This window comes from Cornus florida, unplaced genomic scaffold (assembly GCF_030987335.1).
Source record: "Cornus florida cultivar Cherokee Brave unplaced genomic scaffold, ASM3098733v1 CherokeeBrave_3.0.0_Hap2_Chr01, whole genome shotgun sequence".
Classification (NCBI taxonomy): Eukaryota; Viridiplantae; Streptophyta; class Magnoliopsida; order Cornales; family Cornaceae; genus Cornus; species Cornus florida.
In genome coordinates, this window is record NW_026775571.1 from 33,972,748 (window position 1) to 33,990,218 (window position 17,471).

The 17,471-nt window shown below is 33.8% G+C and overlaps 1 protein-coding gene across 2 annotated transcripts; it reads right to left on the bottom strand.

Moving 5' to 3' along the window:
- Positions 1 to 5,436: 5,436 nt before the first annotated feature.
- Positions 5,437 to 15,638, bottom strand: LOC132294634 (uncharacterized). 2 transcript variants are annotated; one of them, XM_059792555.1, is made up of 7 exons: positions 15,174 to 15,637; positions 14,908 to 14,946; positions 14,756 to 14,809; positions 14,562 to 14,615; positions 5,986 to 6,039; positions 5,830 to 5,901; positions 5,437 to 5,702 (listed from the first exon to the last, which is right to left on the bottom strand). In XM_059792555.1, exons 1-7 carry the CDS (start codon positions 15,228 to 15,230, stop codon positions 5,586 to 5,588), a joined length of 447 nt encoding a protein of 148 aa, XP_059648538.1. In that variant the 5' UTR covers positions 15,231 to 15,637; the 3' UTR covers positions 5,437 to 5,585. The 2 variants fall into 2 exon arrangements, with proteins under 2 accessions (XP_059648538.1, XP_059648546.1); XM_059792563.1 differs by lacking the exon at positions 14,908 to 14,946 and having other exon boundaries at positions 15,174 to 15,638.
- Positions 15,639 to 17,471: the final 1,833 nt, after the last annotated feature.

Sequence of the window (17,471 nt, forward strand, 5' to 3'; positions counted from 1 at the left end):
TTATAGGCCCCAAAAATTTATATCCTAAAATAACTTCTTCTTTTTCTCTTTTCTTTCTCATTGCTTGGATTTTATATTAGTTTTCAAATATCATATCCTAAAATAACTTCTTATTTTTCTCTTTTCTCCGTCATTTGGATTTTATATTAAGCCTTAAATATTTATATCCTAAAATAACTTCTTTTTTCCTCTTTCCTCTTTCCTCTTTCCTCTTTTCCTTTTCTCTCTCCTCCACCATTCAGATCTTATATTAGGCCTCAAATATTTATATCCTAAAATATATATATATATTTTCTCTTTTCTCTCTACCCCTTCATTTCATTTAACTCTAACTAATGCATAAATTTAATATTGGCCCCAAAGATTTACATCCTTATATAACCTTTTTTTATTATTATTATTTTATTCCTTATTCACATTTTTCAATAAATCCTAACCAATATTGAAATTTAATATTGACCCCAAAATTTTGTATCATTATTTTTTTTTTTTTTTTTTTTTGACTCTTTCTTTCTCTCTCATTCACATTTTTTACACCAGCACTAAAAAAAATTATGGGTAAGTTAAAATTATTAAATATGTATTTAATATTGTTGTTGGGGAAGTGGCCAAAACTTTCTATATCCTTTTTATCTTCTTCTTTTTTCAACAAGTCTTTTCCTTCTCCTCTCATTACAAGTTTACAGTTGTCTTTATTCTCCAATCCATACTCATTATATAATCTAAATATGAATGCACTTCTATTCAATTGAATTTGGATTTTCTAAATCAAGTCCTATGATTTTTTTTTTATTTAATTATTTTTTAGTTTTATTAACTTTTGTTATTATAAAATTTTGTATGAGGGTTATTGTTAAATGCGTAAACTTGAATAAGAGTAAAAATACGAACACGGAGGCCGAATGGAGATCCCAAGGACTCTCCCAACGTTTGATGCATTTAGAAGGAATCCACGATCACACGTGCCTCACACCATAAGAGAGTCCTTGGCTCGATCTAATTTGAGGTTTTAAATATATATATATATAAAACCTCAAATTAGATCGAGCCAAGGACTCTCTTATGGTGTGAGGCACGTGTGATCGTGGATTCCTTCTAAATGCATCAAACGTTGGGAGAGTCCTTGGGATCTCCATTCGGCCTCCGTGTTCGTATTTTTACTCTTATTCAAGTTTACGCATTTAACAATAACCTTTGTATCCTTCCATGTCAAGAGAAGAAAGAGGATAAAAACAAAAACTCACATCTCGTATGACATATCTGAGGAGAAAGTATTCTTGGACCTCTTGTCTACTTATTATATTTTAAGGTAAAGTACAAAGAGACCCCCTGAGGTTTGAGGAAAGGACAAACAGATGAAAGTTGGCTTGTTTTTGGACAAACACACCCCCTTGTGAAATTTGCCCTCCAAACAGAGCCTTAAATCAAGTGAAAAGTCCATTTTACCCTTCACTATTTTATTAATTTTAATTATAAAATATTTAAAACTTAAATGGCCAAAATACCCTTTTCACACACACACACACACGCACACACACACCAACAACCAGTCACCACCGCCCCCAATCTCCACCAACCCCCAACCTCCATAATCACCACCCACTAAAGAAGACGCCAAAAAAGAGCTCTGCCACTGCCACCTCCTCGACCTCGCCGGAGCTCAGCCTCGGTTCGGGCGGCGAACTTGGCCTTGGATAAGCCGGGTTTGACCGAGATTGACAGAGACGTTCCCCACGCCGGCGTCTTTCATTCTTGACAGCGGTAGAGAGTTAATGTTTGAGCCTGCAGGGAAGATTTGAGGATGAGATCGGTGCCGCCGCCACCACCACCCTCTTCCCCTCTCTCATACACACGCACACACACACACACATATATATCACCCCCTCATCTATGCACATCACCATCCCCAATTCTCACCTTCGCACGGAAAAGGGCTCTAATTGGACTCAAAACGGACGGCAAAAGCGATGGCCACTTCAGCTTCCTCGGCCTTGTAGGTAACGGTCGCCGGACTGTGCTTATCTGAACCTTGTCGTCATCGGAGCTTGGTCCTCGCCAGATTGTTTTTGCTCGTCGATCTTTTGTTGCTCGGTTTCTAAACTTCGCCACACTATTCAGTTCGTGGCCGCATCGTCATCGGAGCTTGGTCCTCGCCGGCAATTTCAGGGTTTCGCCGATGCTTCTGGGTTTCGCCGCCATTGTCACAGTCATGGCAGCCACCCCCACTGTCGCAGTCATTGCCGATGCTTCTTCCTCTCTTTCCTCTTCACCTCATCTTTTCAACTATGGCCGCCCCTCTCTTCCCCCTCTCTCTACACCCACCACCACGGCCACAACCACCATCCATCTGATCTCCCTTCTCTCTCCTCTGGTGAACTGTATAATATACGCAGGCGGGTTCGGGTTCGGGTTCGGGTTTGGTTTTGGGTTTGGGTTTAATCAACGGGTATTTAAGTCAATTAAAATGTTAATTTTATTTGAAAGGGTAATAAGGTCAATTCACCATCTTCAGGGTCTCTTTGTCCATTTTTCGAACTTGAAGGGGTGTCATTGTCCAAAAACATGCTAACTTTCCTCTGCTTGTCCTTTCCCCAAACCTCGAGGGGTGTCAATGTACTTTACCATATATTTTATTATAAAAAAAAAAATTTAATAAATATTCATTGGCAATCTCAAATATTTAGTATTTTGTGCATTTACTAACGCCTTTGTTTTCCGTTTTGTAGTTTTAAGAAAGTAAAAATATAATTTATTTTTTTAAGTAAAAATAAAAAATAAAAAATGAACGTTTATTAACACTTGTTATTGTCATAATTTTAAAAGTAAAAAACAATAACAATGTTTAATAATACATATTTGTTAGAGATGTACATAATATTTTTAAAATTTTTTTATTTTATTTTATTTTTAATACTTTTCATTAGTACCAAAAAGCCTTAAATATGTATGTAATTCAATTATATCACAAATATTAAAAATAGATAATAAAATATAATATTCAATTTAAAATCATAAATCTTAATAATTCCTAATATATATGTACAAAATAAGATATATTAAGACAAAAACACTCTCACAAATTATGTATATAAGTGCATATGCATCATCTACACATTTATTATATAATATATACAATATATTTAACATATAGCATATTATAATAAATAAAAAATGAATGTTAAATAATATATCTATATTAAAATATAGATATGGTATATAATAATATATTATATTTGTTGCATAATAATTTAATAGTGTTATATAAAATAAATCATAAATATATAATAAATCATAAATTTTTTTTGTCCCAAAAAATAATTTACACTATTATATAATATATTATATTTTAAAGATATATTTTTGTTAAATAAAAAATAATTTACACTAATATATAATATAATTACAGATTAAAAATATAACTTTTATTATTATTTAATATGTGGCAATAATATACATTTTTATTTGAAATGAACATTGTATATGTAATAATAAATTAATAGTGAAAATGTTTTTCCTCAATAGTGTTGAAAATATGATAAACACGTTTCTTATGTTTTCTCTTTTCTTCACAAAAATAAAAAACATTTTCTGTTGTAGAAAAACAAAAATATATTATTAAACATAATTTTTGTTTTTATTATGCCTTTTTAGACACTGACAACAAAAAAACAGAAAACGTTCCTATTACTAAACACAGTCCCATCTAGTATTGAGGTATTAGAAATTTTAATTTAGAATATGAAAGACGAAGCTAACATTCGTGATTGATATGACATATATACATTTTTGCTAAGATGGAATTTCAATTGTATAAATTTATATACATAAAGAATTAAGTAAGAATTACCACCAAGATAATATAAATTATCATCTAATCACTAGTTAGATGATATGAACACTCCTCTTTTAAATAAAAAGGTAAATGATTTGAGATCCTTGTGAAATTTGGACATTCTTGCTTGCTTATAAAAAACAAAAATAAAATAAAAATGATGTCAATACTAGCTTAATTTCATGAGGCCATCTCTACAGCACAACCATCACCATTTCATTGCCACCAGTCATCTCCAATGGAGATGAGAATAATTGATGTCAGCTCTAGGGTTCATTATACTATTGATTTACAAGTTACCATAAGGTACTAAAGAAACAATGGTTTTCAAATGAAATAATGTTTTTTTATTTTTTGTTTTAGGATAGATAGAGAATAAATGAGAAATTATTAAATGGTCCGGGACTATGTGATCCCGACCAATCAAGGGATGCCTTATAATAATAAAATTTGAATAAAAATTGAATGAAACGGGTACATTTAGTTGCATGTCATCTCCTGATTGGTAAGAATCACCTAACAAGTTCTCGAGAATTAATAGGTGCACTGTTGCAGGAAGCAAAAGAGAGAAGACATTCTCAGACTTTTTACTGCAACTCTTTTAGCAACTAAGGTGGGTTTCTAAAGTGAAATAACAAATAAAATGTATTGGCAACACTCAAAAAAAAAATAATAATAAATAAATACATATACTAGGTGTGGATAAATTTTTTGCTTAGCAAACAAGGGAAACTAAACGCTACTACACGACTATACACGAGTGGACCAAGTACAAGAAGTAAACAAAATGCTACAAACTAGAAATTTTGAGTAGAATTGTATTTGCAGTTAGAGAGAAAATCCTCCTACACAATTGTCAATTCTCTATGGCGCACCTGCAAGATAAGACTAACTACAAGCCAAATCCGAGAACCGGTGAGCAAGAGATCATTCCTATATATATATATATATATATATAGGCTATTAACGTACAAGTTGCTATCTAAGACGCAGAAAGTATAGCACCACCCGGTAGGGCCAGTACAAATGTTGTATGAAGTTTACACTAAACCTCCTAATACTAATACTCGAGGGTTCCCATGATATTCTTATCAAAGGCAAACAAGCCTATTCTAAATTGATTAGGCCACGTTTGGCAACCATAAAAATCAAGAACTCAGTCACTCCTGACAAAATTTGGCGCACACAATATCATTCACAAATATTACCTAACTTTTTGAGCCACCCAGTGTAATAACAAAGAAGAAAAAGTTAATAATACGATACTGTGGAAATATGCATGTACATTTGTAAGAATCGGTTCCAAGATGTAAATAATATAATTGTCCCACATAATAGGCCACTCCAATCTTATGAAAACTGTGTCACTACCCACAATTTGTACGTGCTCGATCAAAGTCAAACCAAATGCAAAAACTAGGCTAATTTTAAAGAATAACATCGATACTTTTCATTCCTCTCAAGACAGTTAAAAGACGTGACAAAACTAAAGAGCCGTTGTAACCAAATATAAGGGACAACTGATTTGTTAATGGCCACCCACAGTTTCAAATTATGAAGCTAAAAAGTAGACAGTAAAGTGCATTATGAAGAAATTAGGCATATTCCTATTCATGGTAATTCATTCAGATGAGAAATCTGTCTGCAGCTAGACGACAATGGGAAAACACTCACAATATTCTTTCACAAGGAGATGCTTGTCTCCGCTATAAATATGAGCTCTAAAACAAATAAACATAGAAGGGAAACACGTCTATTGTTCAGTTTCTTTACCATTATTATCCTCTTTTGGCAAATTCTGAACTTCCTCATCATTGGCTTCAACTTTGGAACCTTCAGCCTCTTTAACTTCTCCCGAAACATCCTGCAACTACAAGAGGAGTTCAAAAATTATCAGTTCACATGCTTGACTTGAGTTTTCAAAGCACTAACAAATGTTAAAGAAAAAAAGAAGAATGACCCGAGGAGTCAAATTACAACACTCAAAAGTAGCTTACCCCCAAGTTTCTTAAGCTAGCAGCAACGTCTTCTTGCTGCTGCTGGAGATTTGTCCTCAGTTCTTGAAATTCCTAGTGTCATGCAAAAGAAATAGATGTACATCAAGTATACTTCAAAAAGTAAATTAGCGAAAGTATGAAAGGAGTTTCACTTACTGATCGAAGTTGTTCCACTTCAACATTAAGTGATTTCTTGAGATCCGAAAGCTCCTGCATGGAATAAGAAAATAGAATCAGAAGTTGCACATAAATTTAACATTAAAAAGTCCTAATAATGCAAGAAGGGAATTGTTGGTAAAAAAAAGAAGTCAACAAGGGCTAAAGGGAGTAAAACTGATTTTTATACTGAATATAAGACGTCAATTTAGGTAGAAAAACAGCACAAACAAGAAAGATGGAAATAAAATCCGTCCAATACTTCAATTTGCTCCAATTTATCAATTGTAGGGCAAAAAGTGGGCTGCAAAATATGGTGCCCCTTGAGCTTTCCTGCTTTCCTTTCTTTACATCCTTTTATTTTATTTTATGTATTTTTGGGGTGTGTGTGGGGGTGGGGTGGACACTTTGGTTGTCTGAATGTTATCCACCTCAAGTAATGCTATGTTTGGTACTCGGGAATGGAACGAGCATGGCCATAGAATGGAATAATCATTTTCATTCTACTATTTGGTTGCAAATATGAAATGATGTAGGAATAGAATGATCATCGCCATTCTAGTGTTTGGTTGGACCAATATAAAACCTAGAATGGAATGAATTTCAAATTGAATTCTCCAAAATACCCCTCAATGACAAATAAATTAAACTAAAAAAAAAAAACATTCTTCTATATTTTTCTTTAAGAGAAATGGCGGTGGTGGAAGGCGGTGGCGGTGGTGGCAGTGGAGGAAGGCGGTGGTGGTGGCGGAAGTGGTGTACATGGTGGTGGTGGAAGGCAGCAATGGTGTAGGCGGTGACGGTAGAAGGCGGTAGTGACAACAACAACAGTGTAGTGGCGGAGGTGGAAGGTGGCAGCAGTGCTGACAGTGGTGGTGGCGGTGATTTTTGGACTTGGAACGACAGGGTTGTTTTTTTGGGAACGTGATTTTTTATTTTAAAAAATATACTCGTACTTGGGAATGGAATGGCCATTTCATAGGTTGAGATGTGGTACAAATTTTTATTCTTTTCCATTCCAAGGTCATTCTCAGTTTAGTTTTCCTACTAAACAAAAGAATGGGTGGAATGGGTATTCCATTCCATTCCTGCACACCAAAAGCAACATAAATGTACGGCCTAGTTTGGTGTGATGGAATGGGGGTGGAATGGAATGACCATTCCTTCATTCCTTTCTCTTGTTTGGTGTACTACTTTAAAAGTGGAATGGCTATTCCCTTGGAATGCTCCTTCCACCTTTTAGATGGAATGACCATTCCTCTTTTGGACTTGTGGAATGGCCATTTCATTCCCACTAAATTAAAATAATAAAATGCTAAGGACAAAAAAACCTTACGTATTCTTCTTTACAGATCTGACAGGCTCTCTCTCCATCTCTCCTCTCTCACTATGTCATGGTACACCTCTCTCTCTCTCTCCACGCATAGTATACCATGGAATATATATTTATATATATCTTTCTCTATTTGCAGTTTGTGCTCTACAATTTGTTCTATACGTATTATATATATATATATATAGATATAATATGCATATTATATATATATATATATATATATATATATATATATATATATATCATATATCCGCTAGTTGGGGAAAAGAAAAGGAAAGAGAGGAATTGATTAAAGGAAAAAAAAGATTCTTTTGCCCGTATGAGAATCCTTCTTCCTCTCTTTATTTCCAACTATAGATCTTCATATACGTATACACAGGGGAAAAGAAAAGGAAATAGAGGAATTCATTCAAGAAAAAAAAAAAAAAAAAAAAAAAAAAAGAAGATTCTATACACAGGGGAAAAGAAAAGGAAATAGAGGAATTGACTAAAGAAAAAGAAAAAAAAATAAAAATAAAATAAATAAATAAATAAATTTCTCAAAGTACGTTTTGCTCATTCATTTTTTTCGTACTTGGTAGATTTCCAAAACAACCAAACAAGAGCAAGTGAAATTCAAGCAAAGTTTTGAAAAGGGTAGAAGTGATTAGAACTCTAATTAAGGTAAATTTCTGTTCTTCATAATAATTTAAAGCCTTTGATTTTATTTATTTATTTATTTTTGTGGAGTTCTATGGTACTCTTGTTGTACTGTATGGTTGATTCTCTCTCTTGTATCTGTAATTGATTTTCAATCTCTCTTTCACTAAATCATGTTCTCTAATATAATGGATTATCAATATTTGATTTGAATGCTTAGTTTTATGTAAATTTATTTTATGTATAAAGAAAAGAATTTAGCTAGCACTTTATATATTTGGTTTTTGATAAAATGGGTTTGAGGTTTAATACGTTGTTCGGTTTTTTTTTTTTTTGGCAAGGGTTTGCCATTGTTTTGTATTGTTCTACATTGTTCATAACCTAATAAAAATTTTACAAGATAGCATTTTTGTACTTTTTTATTGATTAAGACTTGGTATCTATTTTGTGTTTCATGTACTTTTTTTTATTACTTGAAACTTGGTACGTATTTCTTTTGTGTTCTATGTCCTTTTTTAATTACTCGTGTTGTTTATGAAATATTATTATGTTATATGCTATCTTGTGTATAAAGAATTATGTTAGGCGTTATTTTAAAACTTTCTTGTATCGATGTACTATTTTAAATTAGGAATGGAAAGTGGACCCGGTAAAAATAAAAGAAAGTGGACTGACGAAGAAGATATGAAACTTATTGGGGCTCTTCTTGATTTACATAACACTGGAAAGTACAATGCTGATCGTGGTTTTAAACCCGGCCATTTTCAAGCTGTGGAAAAAATACTTGCAAACAATTTACCAAGTTCAGGCTTAAAGGCAGACCCACATATTAAATCAAGAATGAAAACTTTGAAACTCATTTTGACGTTGTCCATGATATGTTAAATGCTAATGGATTTGGTTATGAAAAAATGAAACAGTGCGTGGTAGCTGAAAAAGCAGTATGGGATGCTTACTTACAGGTATTTTTTTATACATCACTTTATTTAGATAAATCCTTTTACATTATGACGTGCTCAATAATTATTTTTCTATGTTAATTTTAGAGTTATAAGAATGCTGTAAAATTCAAAGATAAGTGTTTTCCACACTACAAGGAGTTGTGCATAATATTTGGAAAGGATCATGCTAATGGTAAGGAAGCTGCAACACCAAATGATGTTTTAGAAGCACTAGAAGATGAAGAACTTGATAAAGAGAAAGAGGCTGATAATGATGATGTTGAAAACCCTTTAGATGATATACTTATATCACCAATGGTTGGTAATACTAGTGAAACAAGTTCTAAAAAGAAAAGAAAGAAGAGAAGCCAAAGTGGTGAAGAAATGATATTAGAAGTGGTAAAGAGTTCATCAAGTTTCAAGGGCTCTAAGATGGATTCATCTAGTGAACGCATTAGTAGAGCAATTGAAGATGCATTAGTGAAAGATATGAAACTCAAGCTAAATGAAGAACTGAAGAAATTATCCGATTTTAGCATGGTTGAGCAACATAGAGCAACTGCTAAACTTGCTCGTGATCATGACTTGCTGCATATTTTTTTTACAATTGAAGATGAGGAGAAGGAAGCATGGGTTAAGGAAGTAGTTCTTTAAATGCTAGTTAAACTTTTGGATATGGTTTTTGGATGAACAAGTAGTAACTATGGTTTTTGAATATTTATATAACTCTTATTAAGTTAACTTTTGAATATGATTTGGATGAACTATGTAGTTTTTTTTTTTTATATATATATTTATGTAACTCTTATAATATGGTTTGTGAATGATCAATCTGTTTTGGCAATTAAAATCACAGATTTTATGCTTTCGGCTTGTTCTACTTTATTGGGCCCTTTTAATGTTTCTGTTATGTAGGCCAACGATGGTGTCTTGGTTTGATTATGTCTATTTTCTTGGTAAGCACGTGATGCAAATGTGTAAATTCTAGTAGTAGTAATTCTTTTATTAGATCATTTTTAACAAATATTTGTTACATCTTTGATACTGTGGCAAGGCTCATACATTTGTTTGGCATTTTATAAGATAATTTTTTTTTAAAAATACAAAAATAAATAAAATAAAATTACACATTATAAGATAATTGTGTGTGTGTATATATATATATATATATATATATTTTTTTTTTCATTTTATAAAAATGCATTAATTGGTATGAGTTAATTTTATTATATAATAAGAATATGTCATTCTATTTTAATAAAACTGATATATTACAAGAAAAGGGTATTTTGGAGAAAACAATTTATAAATCATTCCATTCTAACTTTTTATTTGATATAACCAAACATAGGAATGAGAATGGTTATTCCATTCTCTGTTTGTATCCAAACAGTGGAATGAGAATGATCATTCCATTCCTACATCATTCCCATTCCCATTCCCATTCCATTCCCACTTGCATTCCATTCCTGCCTCATTCCATTCCATCACACCAAACTAGGCCTAAGGGTAAGAGAAGTATATGACAATAATAGGGCCCTATAATAGTTTAAATTAAATTAAAATATATTAAAAAGATTTACTTACCAAAAAAAATATATTACATTAACAATTAAACTCCACAAAGCTAATAAATTACCTCAATTTAGAATCTTTTAAGTTTTATTTCTAAAAATCCACATTTATATATACATAAAAAGAGATATAACCCCTATTTTCTCCTTCTTGTTTTACTATTTTGTAACTTTAAATTTCTCTGTCCATATATATATTTACATTATATATGCCCAAATAAGACATTTTTATACATGGATATAAAATACTTTTTTTATTTATATATGATCTTATCTTAATTATTATTATTTTTTTTTGATAAGTCGTTACAATAAACCAATCAGCCCCTCTAGCTCTCTATGGTAACAACTTGACAGGGAACTCTATTTATATCCTGAGTCCACCCTATTTATATCCTGATTATCAAGCTTTGAAGTGTCTTCAATTTCAAAGAAATTAGAGTGCCAAACATGTAAGATGGGCTGATTTCGTTCAAGAGAACACTTCTGTACTCAACTAACAGCTGATGCTCTTAGTCAAGTCATAGTCTTTCTTCAGGCTGTAAGTGCTCATGTGAAAGGAGATTATTCTACTTGTCCTGATTTTGGATAATATTCCAAGAGGTTAAAAATGGAAACAGTCAGTGATTACTAATTATGTTGATTTCGTTCTTAGAGACTGTTATCGAGTTCGAAGCTCGCGACTTTGCATTCCCCAAACATTACTTATAAACTTTTTAGTCTAGGTCCCTGGGAGTTACACCGCCCGCCCGGGGTTTGTAGGTATGTTATTGGCCGTCACCTGATAAAGATGTTGCTTGAGTGTGTACCAAGGTTGCATTGTCAGTTACCAAAAGCTAAAAACAAAACACTAGTTTATACACTCCTCTTCCAGTGCTTCACACACAATGGAAAGACATTAGTATGAATTTTGTCCTTGGTTTGCCTAAAATCGCAAGAGTGTATGAAGATTCTATTTTAGTTGTAGTGGATAGGTTTTTAAAAATAGCACACTTGATTTCCTATAGTAAGAGAACTCATGCCTCACACATGGATAATTAATTGTTTCAAGGAAATTATTCAATTCCATGGATTATGGACTTTCATTGGGTCTAACAAAGATGTCAAGTCTGTTGGCTACTTTTGGAAGACACTCCTCAAACTTTTTGGGACAAAATTGAAATTATCCCTAGCTTTTCATCCTCACACTAATGGTTAAACTGAGGTTGTTAGCCAAAGTTTAGGAGACCTGCTTTGGTCAAGTTCATGGGATTTGTTGTTGCCAACAGTGGAATTCAATTATAATAGTTCGGTCAATCAATCCACTGGTAAAAGCCCTTTAGATATCCCTTACCTCCGGATTCCCATCCCTCTGGCTCTCCTGATTCTTTTCCTCAGTTCAACATATTCGTGATTTACATGTCGACGAAAATTTGCTACGAGTAAAGAAAATTATAAAGTTGCTGCAAGTACTCAAGGATCTTGAATTCAATGAAGGAAATTATGTTTAGTTCGTATATGCCTAGAACGTTACTTTAAAAACTCTTCAAAAAATTACATGCCCGAGCTACTGAACCTTACCCTATCCGTCGTAAATTTGGACCCAATGCATATTTAATTGACTTACCATTAGATATGGGCATTAGTCCAATTTTTAACTTGGTCCTTCTGGTTTTCCTAAAGGTAGAACTACTTTGCCACTGGTGTCTGTGCCTTTCTTCCAGCAATCTAGCCATAGTCTACAAATCAGGTTGCAAATGTCCTTTCTAGTCAAATCATTGCCACAGGGTGATTCACAACAATAGCTTGTTTGATGGAGAGGTCATACAGACTCACATTCAACATGGATTACGGAGGATGATTTTTGTCTCCTCAACTTTGATCTTCTAGAGCGACATCTCCACCATCACTCTCCACAAGCAAGTTCTTCTCAGCTGGGGAGAATTGATGGAGATACATGGGGTTTTCCGCACCTATTCTAGGTGTAGGTGTAGGGACATTTCCTAAGAGTTATTATAGTATTTTACTATTTTCATTGTTAGGATTTTGGTTTTTTTGGAATTCTATATTCTTTTTATTGTTTCGTTTCTTATTTAGGGTGTTGCACTGTTGACTACAAAAGGCCATATTTAGCAGAATAAAACAGCCTTTGATTATTATTTTGTTTTATAAGTAAAACAGCTTTTGATTATTGAATATCTATTCTCTGTCTTTTCTCATCCCCTTCTTCTTCTCTCATCTCATCTTCTATCTTCTCATCCACGTATTTCTTTCTGGTCTTGCATCAGGCTTTGCTTATTACATATCCATCCAATGGGAACAAGAGGCAGTTACTGCCATATGCAATTTGAATGCAATGGAACACCTTGGGATGAGAATGCAACCTAATAATCTATGATGACTAATAACCTAAATCAGACAGTACCTACTTCAACTAACGATTCAGAATGCACAGAAAAATTTTGCAAGAGATACCACAATATATGTTTGCAAATTTGTCATTATGCAGTGATACAAGAGTCTTTATTCTGAAGTTTAATCGGAATTTAAAGTATTTGTAGTCCAAGGCCTTATAAGTTAAGTGAGAATAATTCCTAGACATGCAATTATAGCACACATTGATATCTCAACACATTCCTCCTGCATTTAGATGTGATTTAATCCTAGAGACTTGAAGTCCCGTTAGCAGACATTTATGAATATAAAAGAGAAGGAAAACAGGAAATCTGCAACAATATTTGCGCTTGGTGTCTGTCACTTCGCTTTAAAAGAAAATCATAGTGGATTGAGATTGCCTAAAACAAAGGGGAGAGGGGGGGGGGGGGGGGGGGGGGGGGGGGGGGGGGTTTTGGGGAAATCATACATTTCACAAGGAAACAAATTTTCAAGAATGTCTTAAAAATTTATCATTCGGTAATACGCTCCCAAAAAGCCTTTATATAGACAATTGTAAAAAATATGATGCTATGCATAATTAATGTAAGTGGGAACCAATGTTTTTCTTAGTTGGTACTCACACACACATGCTTCCATGGAGGCTTGAACCCCGACCTAACTTTGGGAAGTAAGGGCCTGATACCGCTAGGCCCCTGGCCCGTTGGTAAAGTGGGAACCAATTTTACTAAATGATAAGAAAATTCCAACTAAATTTGACAATAATGAAACAATATTATCCAAAAGCAGCAATAGAACATTAGAACTTGATGCGTTTACATAATAATTTATCTTTATATACTTAACGAAGGCTTTTGGACTCCAATTGTGTAGCCACACTAGCTCATATACAAATGAAATAAAAACTAAAGAGTTCAACAGCTATCAATGATCTAAAAAACAAAAGCAATACTAGGTAGCAGCAGTAGAACCCAGTTAATTATAAATCAACCAAGTCACCAAAGTGAGAATACACCGAAAGTGGAAGAGAAATTTCCAGCAGCTTGTCAAACCTCTGGGATTAAGAAACAACCCCACATGATGTCCACTCTTAACTACTAAAGGTCTTTACTCTATCTTACAATTAAAGGTGAATTTTTCATATTAAAGCAGCAAAGCAGGTCAAAGGAACAATCCATTTTCATCTCATTTTCCTAGACATTTTCTAAAAAGGGCCATTCAACATGAATGGTAGACAAATATATATATATACCTTTTTGCTAAAGGACTTACTGAGTTCTAGGCTCTCAAATGTCTAGCTAATCCATCCACCTTAGTTAACTCTTCCACTCATACTATTGTCCACAACTGTCTCCACTTCAGAAAGCTCTAGAATTCTTGACACTTGAGCAGAATATTTGTACCCACCAATGTTTTCATCAATGTATGCACGACAATCACGCGGACAAATACCAATTTTTGAATCCCAGCTTAATCATCCCATGAATCCAAAGCAAAATCCTAAATAAGTTTGTGTGAGGTTGTTGAAAATTTCTCAATTCCAATTTACCAAGAGGACGAATAGTGTTGGGGTTCCACCAAAGCAGGTCAAATTTCATAATATCAAGCAAAAGCCATATACAACCAAACATTGTTTTCATTGCATAAAACATATTATCAAATCAAATTTGAGATAAAAGACATTTTTCAATTGTATAAACAGCTAACACTTACATCTCGGTAGATCCTAACTTGAGTGTCTAACTTCGACCTCCAACTTTGCAGATCCTGAAGAACATATAGATATGGGTCATAGCCAGAATTGAAGTATAACGAGGGTAACAAAACACATACAAATACAAATTAAGATGTATATACAACCTCTCTATGCTAATTGTTAAGAGAGTTTTTTTTTTTTTTTAATATACCTGTTTCAATCCTTGAATCCTATTAAGTAACTCCACCCTCGATTCACTCAATTCCTACAATACAAGTACAACAACTAGATTCAAAAGACATTATTGTTTCATATACATAAACAATGCAACAAGTAACAAGTAAACTAAAACATTCAACTTACCACAATTTTTGAATTAATAGGCGTTATGTTTTCCTTCTTCTGTAATTTTAGAAAGAGAATAAAAAATAAAAAATAAATAAAAGAGTAGCTCTAAGCACACATTGTCAGAAAACCTAGGAATTAGATCTCAATATAGAACAAGTAACAAAAATACACAGAAACGTAGAGACATATACATCTATATATATATATATATATATATATATATATAGATATACATACACATGAAGAGAGAGAGAGAGAGTAATGTAGAGAGAGAAATTTACAGAGGAGAGAGGAGGAGCTGAAGCACACACGGATGGAGTGGAGTCGGAGTTTGCCATTATGGAGGAAATCAAACAGTATTGCGACTGAATTGACTATAATAATACTAGGGTTTATAAAATAGTGTTTCACTGTTTCAGGTACAGATCTAAGATGCGTTTGAGATTGATCTTTGGAGGCAAAGATAAAAGCTGGAACTATATGTGAATGTATAATTGTATAATTGTGTGTGTGTCTATATAGAGAGAGAGTTATATATACATAAGAGTGTCTGTGTATATATTTAGAGAGAGAGAGAGAGAGAGAGAGAGAGTGTGTGAAATTCGAAATTTTGTATTGGGGCGGGCCAAAATGATAAGAGTAAGAAGATTTTCTGTGGCTCGACTCTACTTTACTCTTCACTGGTGTTTTGTTTCCAGTTTCCCCACAGATTGATTAGGAGAAACATAAACGACCGTGTTTGATGGGTAGTCAACCAGACTTGACTTGCAATTTTGGGGCTAATGGGCTACAATGTTAAATTGGGTTTTGATTCTTTTGAATCCTTTTGATTGGCCGACAGCGTTTGAATAAAAAATTGCTCCTTTGTTTGTGGAATTTGAATTCAACCACTTGGGGTGTGTTTGGTAACACTTTCATTTTCATCTTCATTTTCAATTTCCTTTATTTGTGGAATTTGAATTCAACCACTTGGGTTGTGTTTGGTAACACTTAACACTTTCATTTTCATCTTCATCTTCATTTTCAATTTCCTTTTGCCATTTTCTCACAACGACATCATCACTCTTTCTTAATAAAAAGGATTACTACCCATACTTGGGGCGTATCCTAGGATTTTTGGTCCATTCGGTCGGAGTGGTGAAATTCATTTGTGGATTTGACAATCGAATTGAGGTGCGAGTGTGCAGACAGCTGGTTTTGCCCCTTTTCTTTGGAGATTAATGATTTAGTTCTATGAGATTGAGTTGTGAACTAGAATTCGGACTTTGGATGTGATGGTGAAGTCTAATTTTCAATCCATGGATAGATTTTTAGTTCCACATTTACGGCTATGTGTGTGGGGTTGTCGGTGATTGGAAATTCGAGAACAAAAGTGTAAAAGCGACAAATTGAATCATAAATAGTGACAATTTGAGCGAAAGCCAAAGCGTGAGAACGAGAGCGTGAAAGCTACACCGATTGAAAAAAATTGTGTGATTTAGTTCCGTCCTTGTCATCAGAGAATTTAGAATGACACATGAAAAGCAACAATGAGGTGTATACAGTGAGGTAAGTAAAAATAACGAAATGGTAGATTTATCCAATTATAAAGTATTTGTATAAATGATCATGGGCATTTATTAGCTTTTCACTTTTAATTTTGGTGACTATAAATTTTTTCTTGGCTTACGGTTGAAATTTAAAGTAATTTTGTCTCCTTTTATGCGAAGCATTTCTACTATTTTGAACTAAATTTTTTTTTTTTTTTCGAAAGTTAAGATATATTGATTATGTGACAACTGTACACGATCCAAAGAAGCCAAAAGCCCAATACAACAGACAAGCCCAAGGCTGCCAAAACAATAGACCAAGTCCATCAAAAGTTGAACAAAGACAATAATAGTCTACGAAACCATAGACTAAGCTTGTCTACACCAACAATCCAATACAATCCAATACAATCCAATTCCAAACAATGACAAAGAGAAATTGAGCCGCTAAGCACGCTCCCCTAGTAATCAATCCGACGACTCCGCCGGCAGTCTGATGAAAGCTCCAGGGAGTCCCCAATAAACGACTACTCTCTGAGCAATTGCAGTGTCCTTCACTTTCATAGAGAAAAGGCGTTGCTTGACCATGTCCATCGTCTCATTGAGGATATGTGATTGTGATTTCCTCTTCCTTTTGAAAGCTCGATCATTTCGTTCAGTCCAGATCCGATTGATGAAGGTGGAGAGGGTGAGTTTGTTGATTGAGTTCTGTAGATTCCTCTGCTTCCAATAGCGCGATGCCCAAAGGATGAAATCTACCCAAGATGGAGGGGCTTGAAATCGGCGCTTCATTTTGAAGAAGCTCCAAATTGGTGATGAAAATGGGCAGGAAAAAAACAGATGCTTATGCGATTCCACATCAGAAAGACAGAGATGGCATAGGTCGGCGCCAGGAATTGACTGCATACAATTCCGATCAAGGGTAGACAGATGGCCTTGTACTGCAAGCCAGAGAGAAAACTTGCACCTAGAGATGGAGAAATTGTTCCAAACCAGATGGTGCCAAGTTGTCAGCAGGTAATTAGGAGAGAGTTTTTCAACTTTGGATCT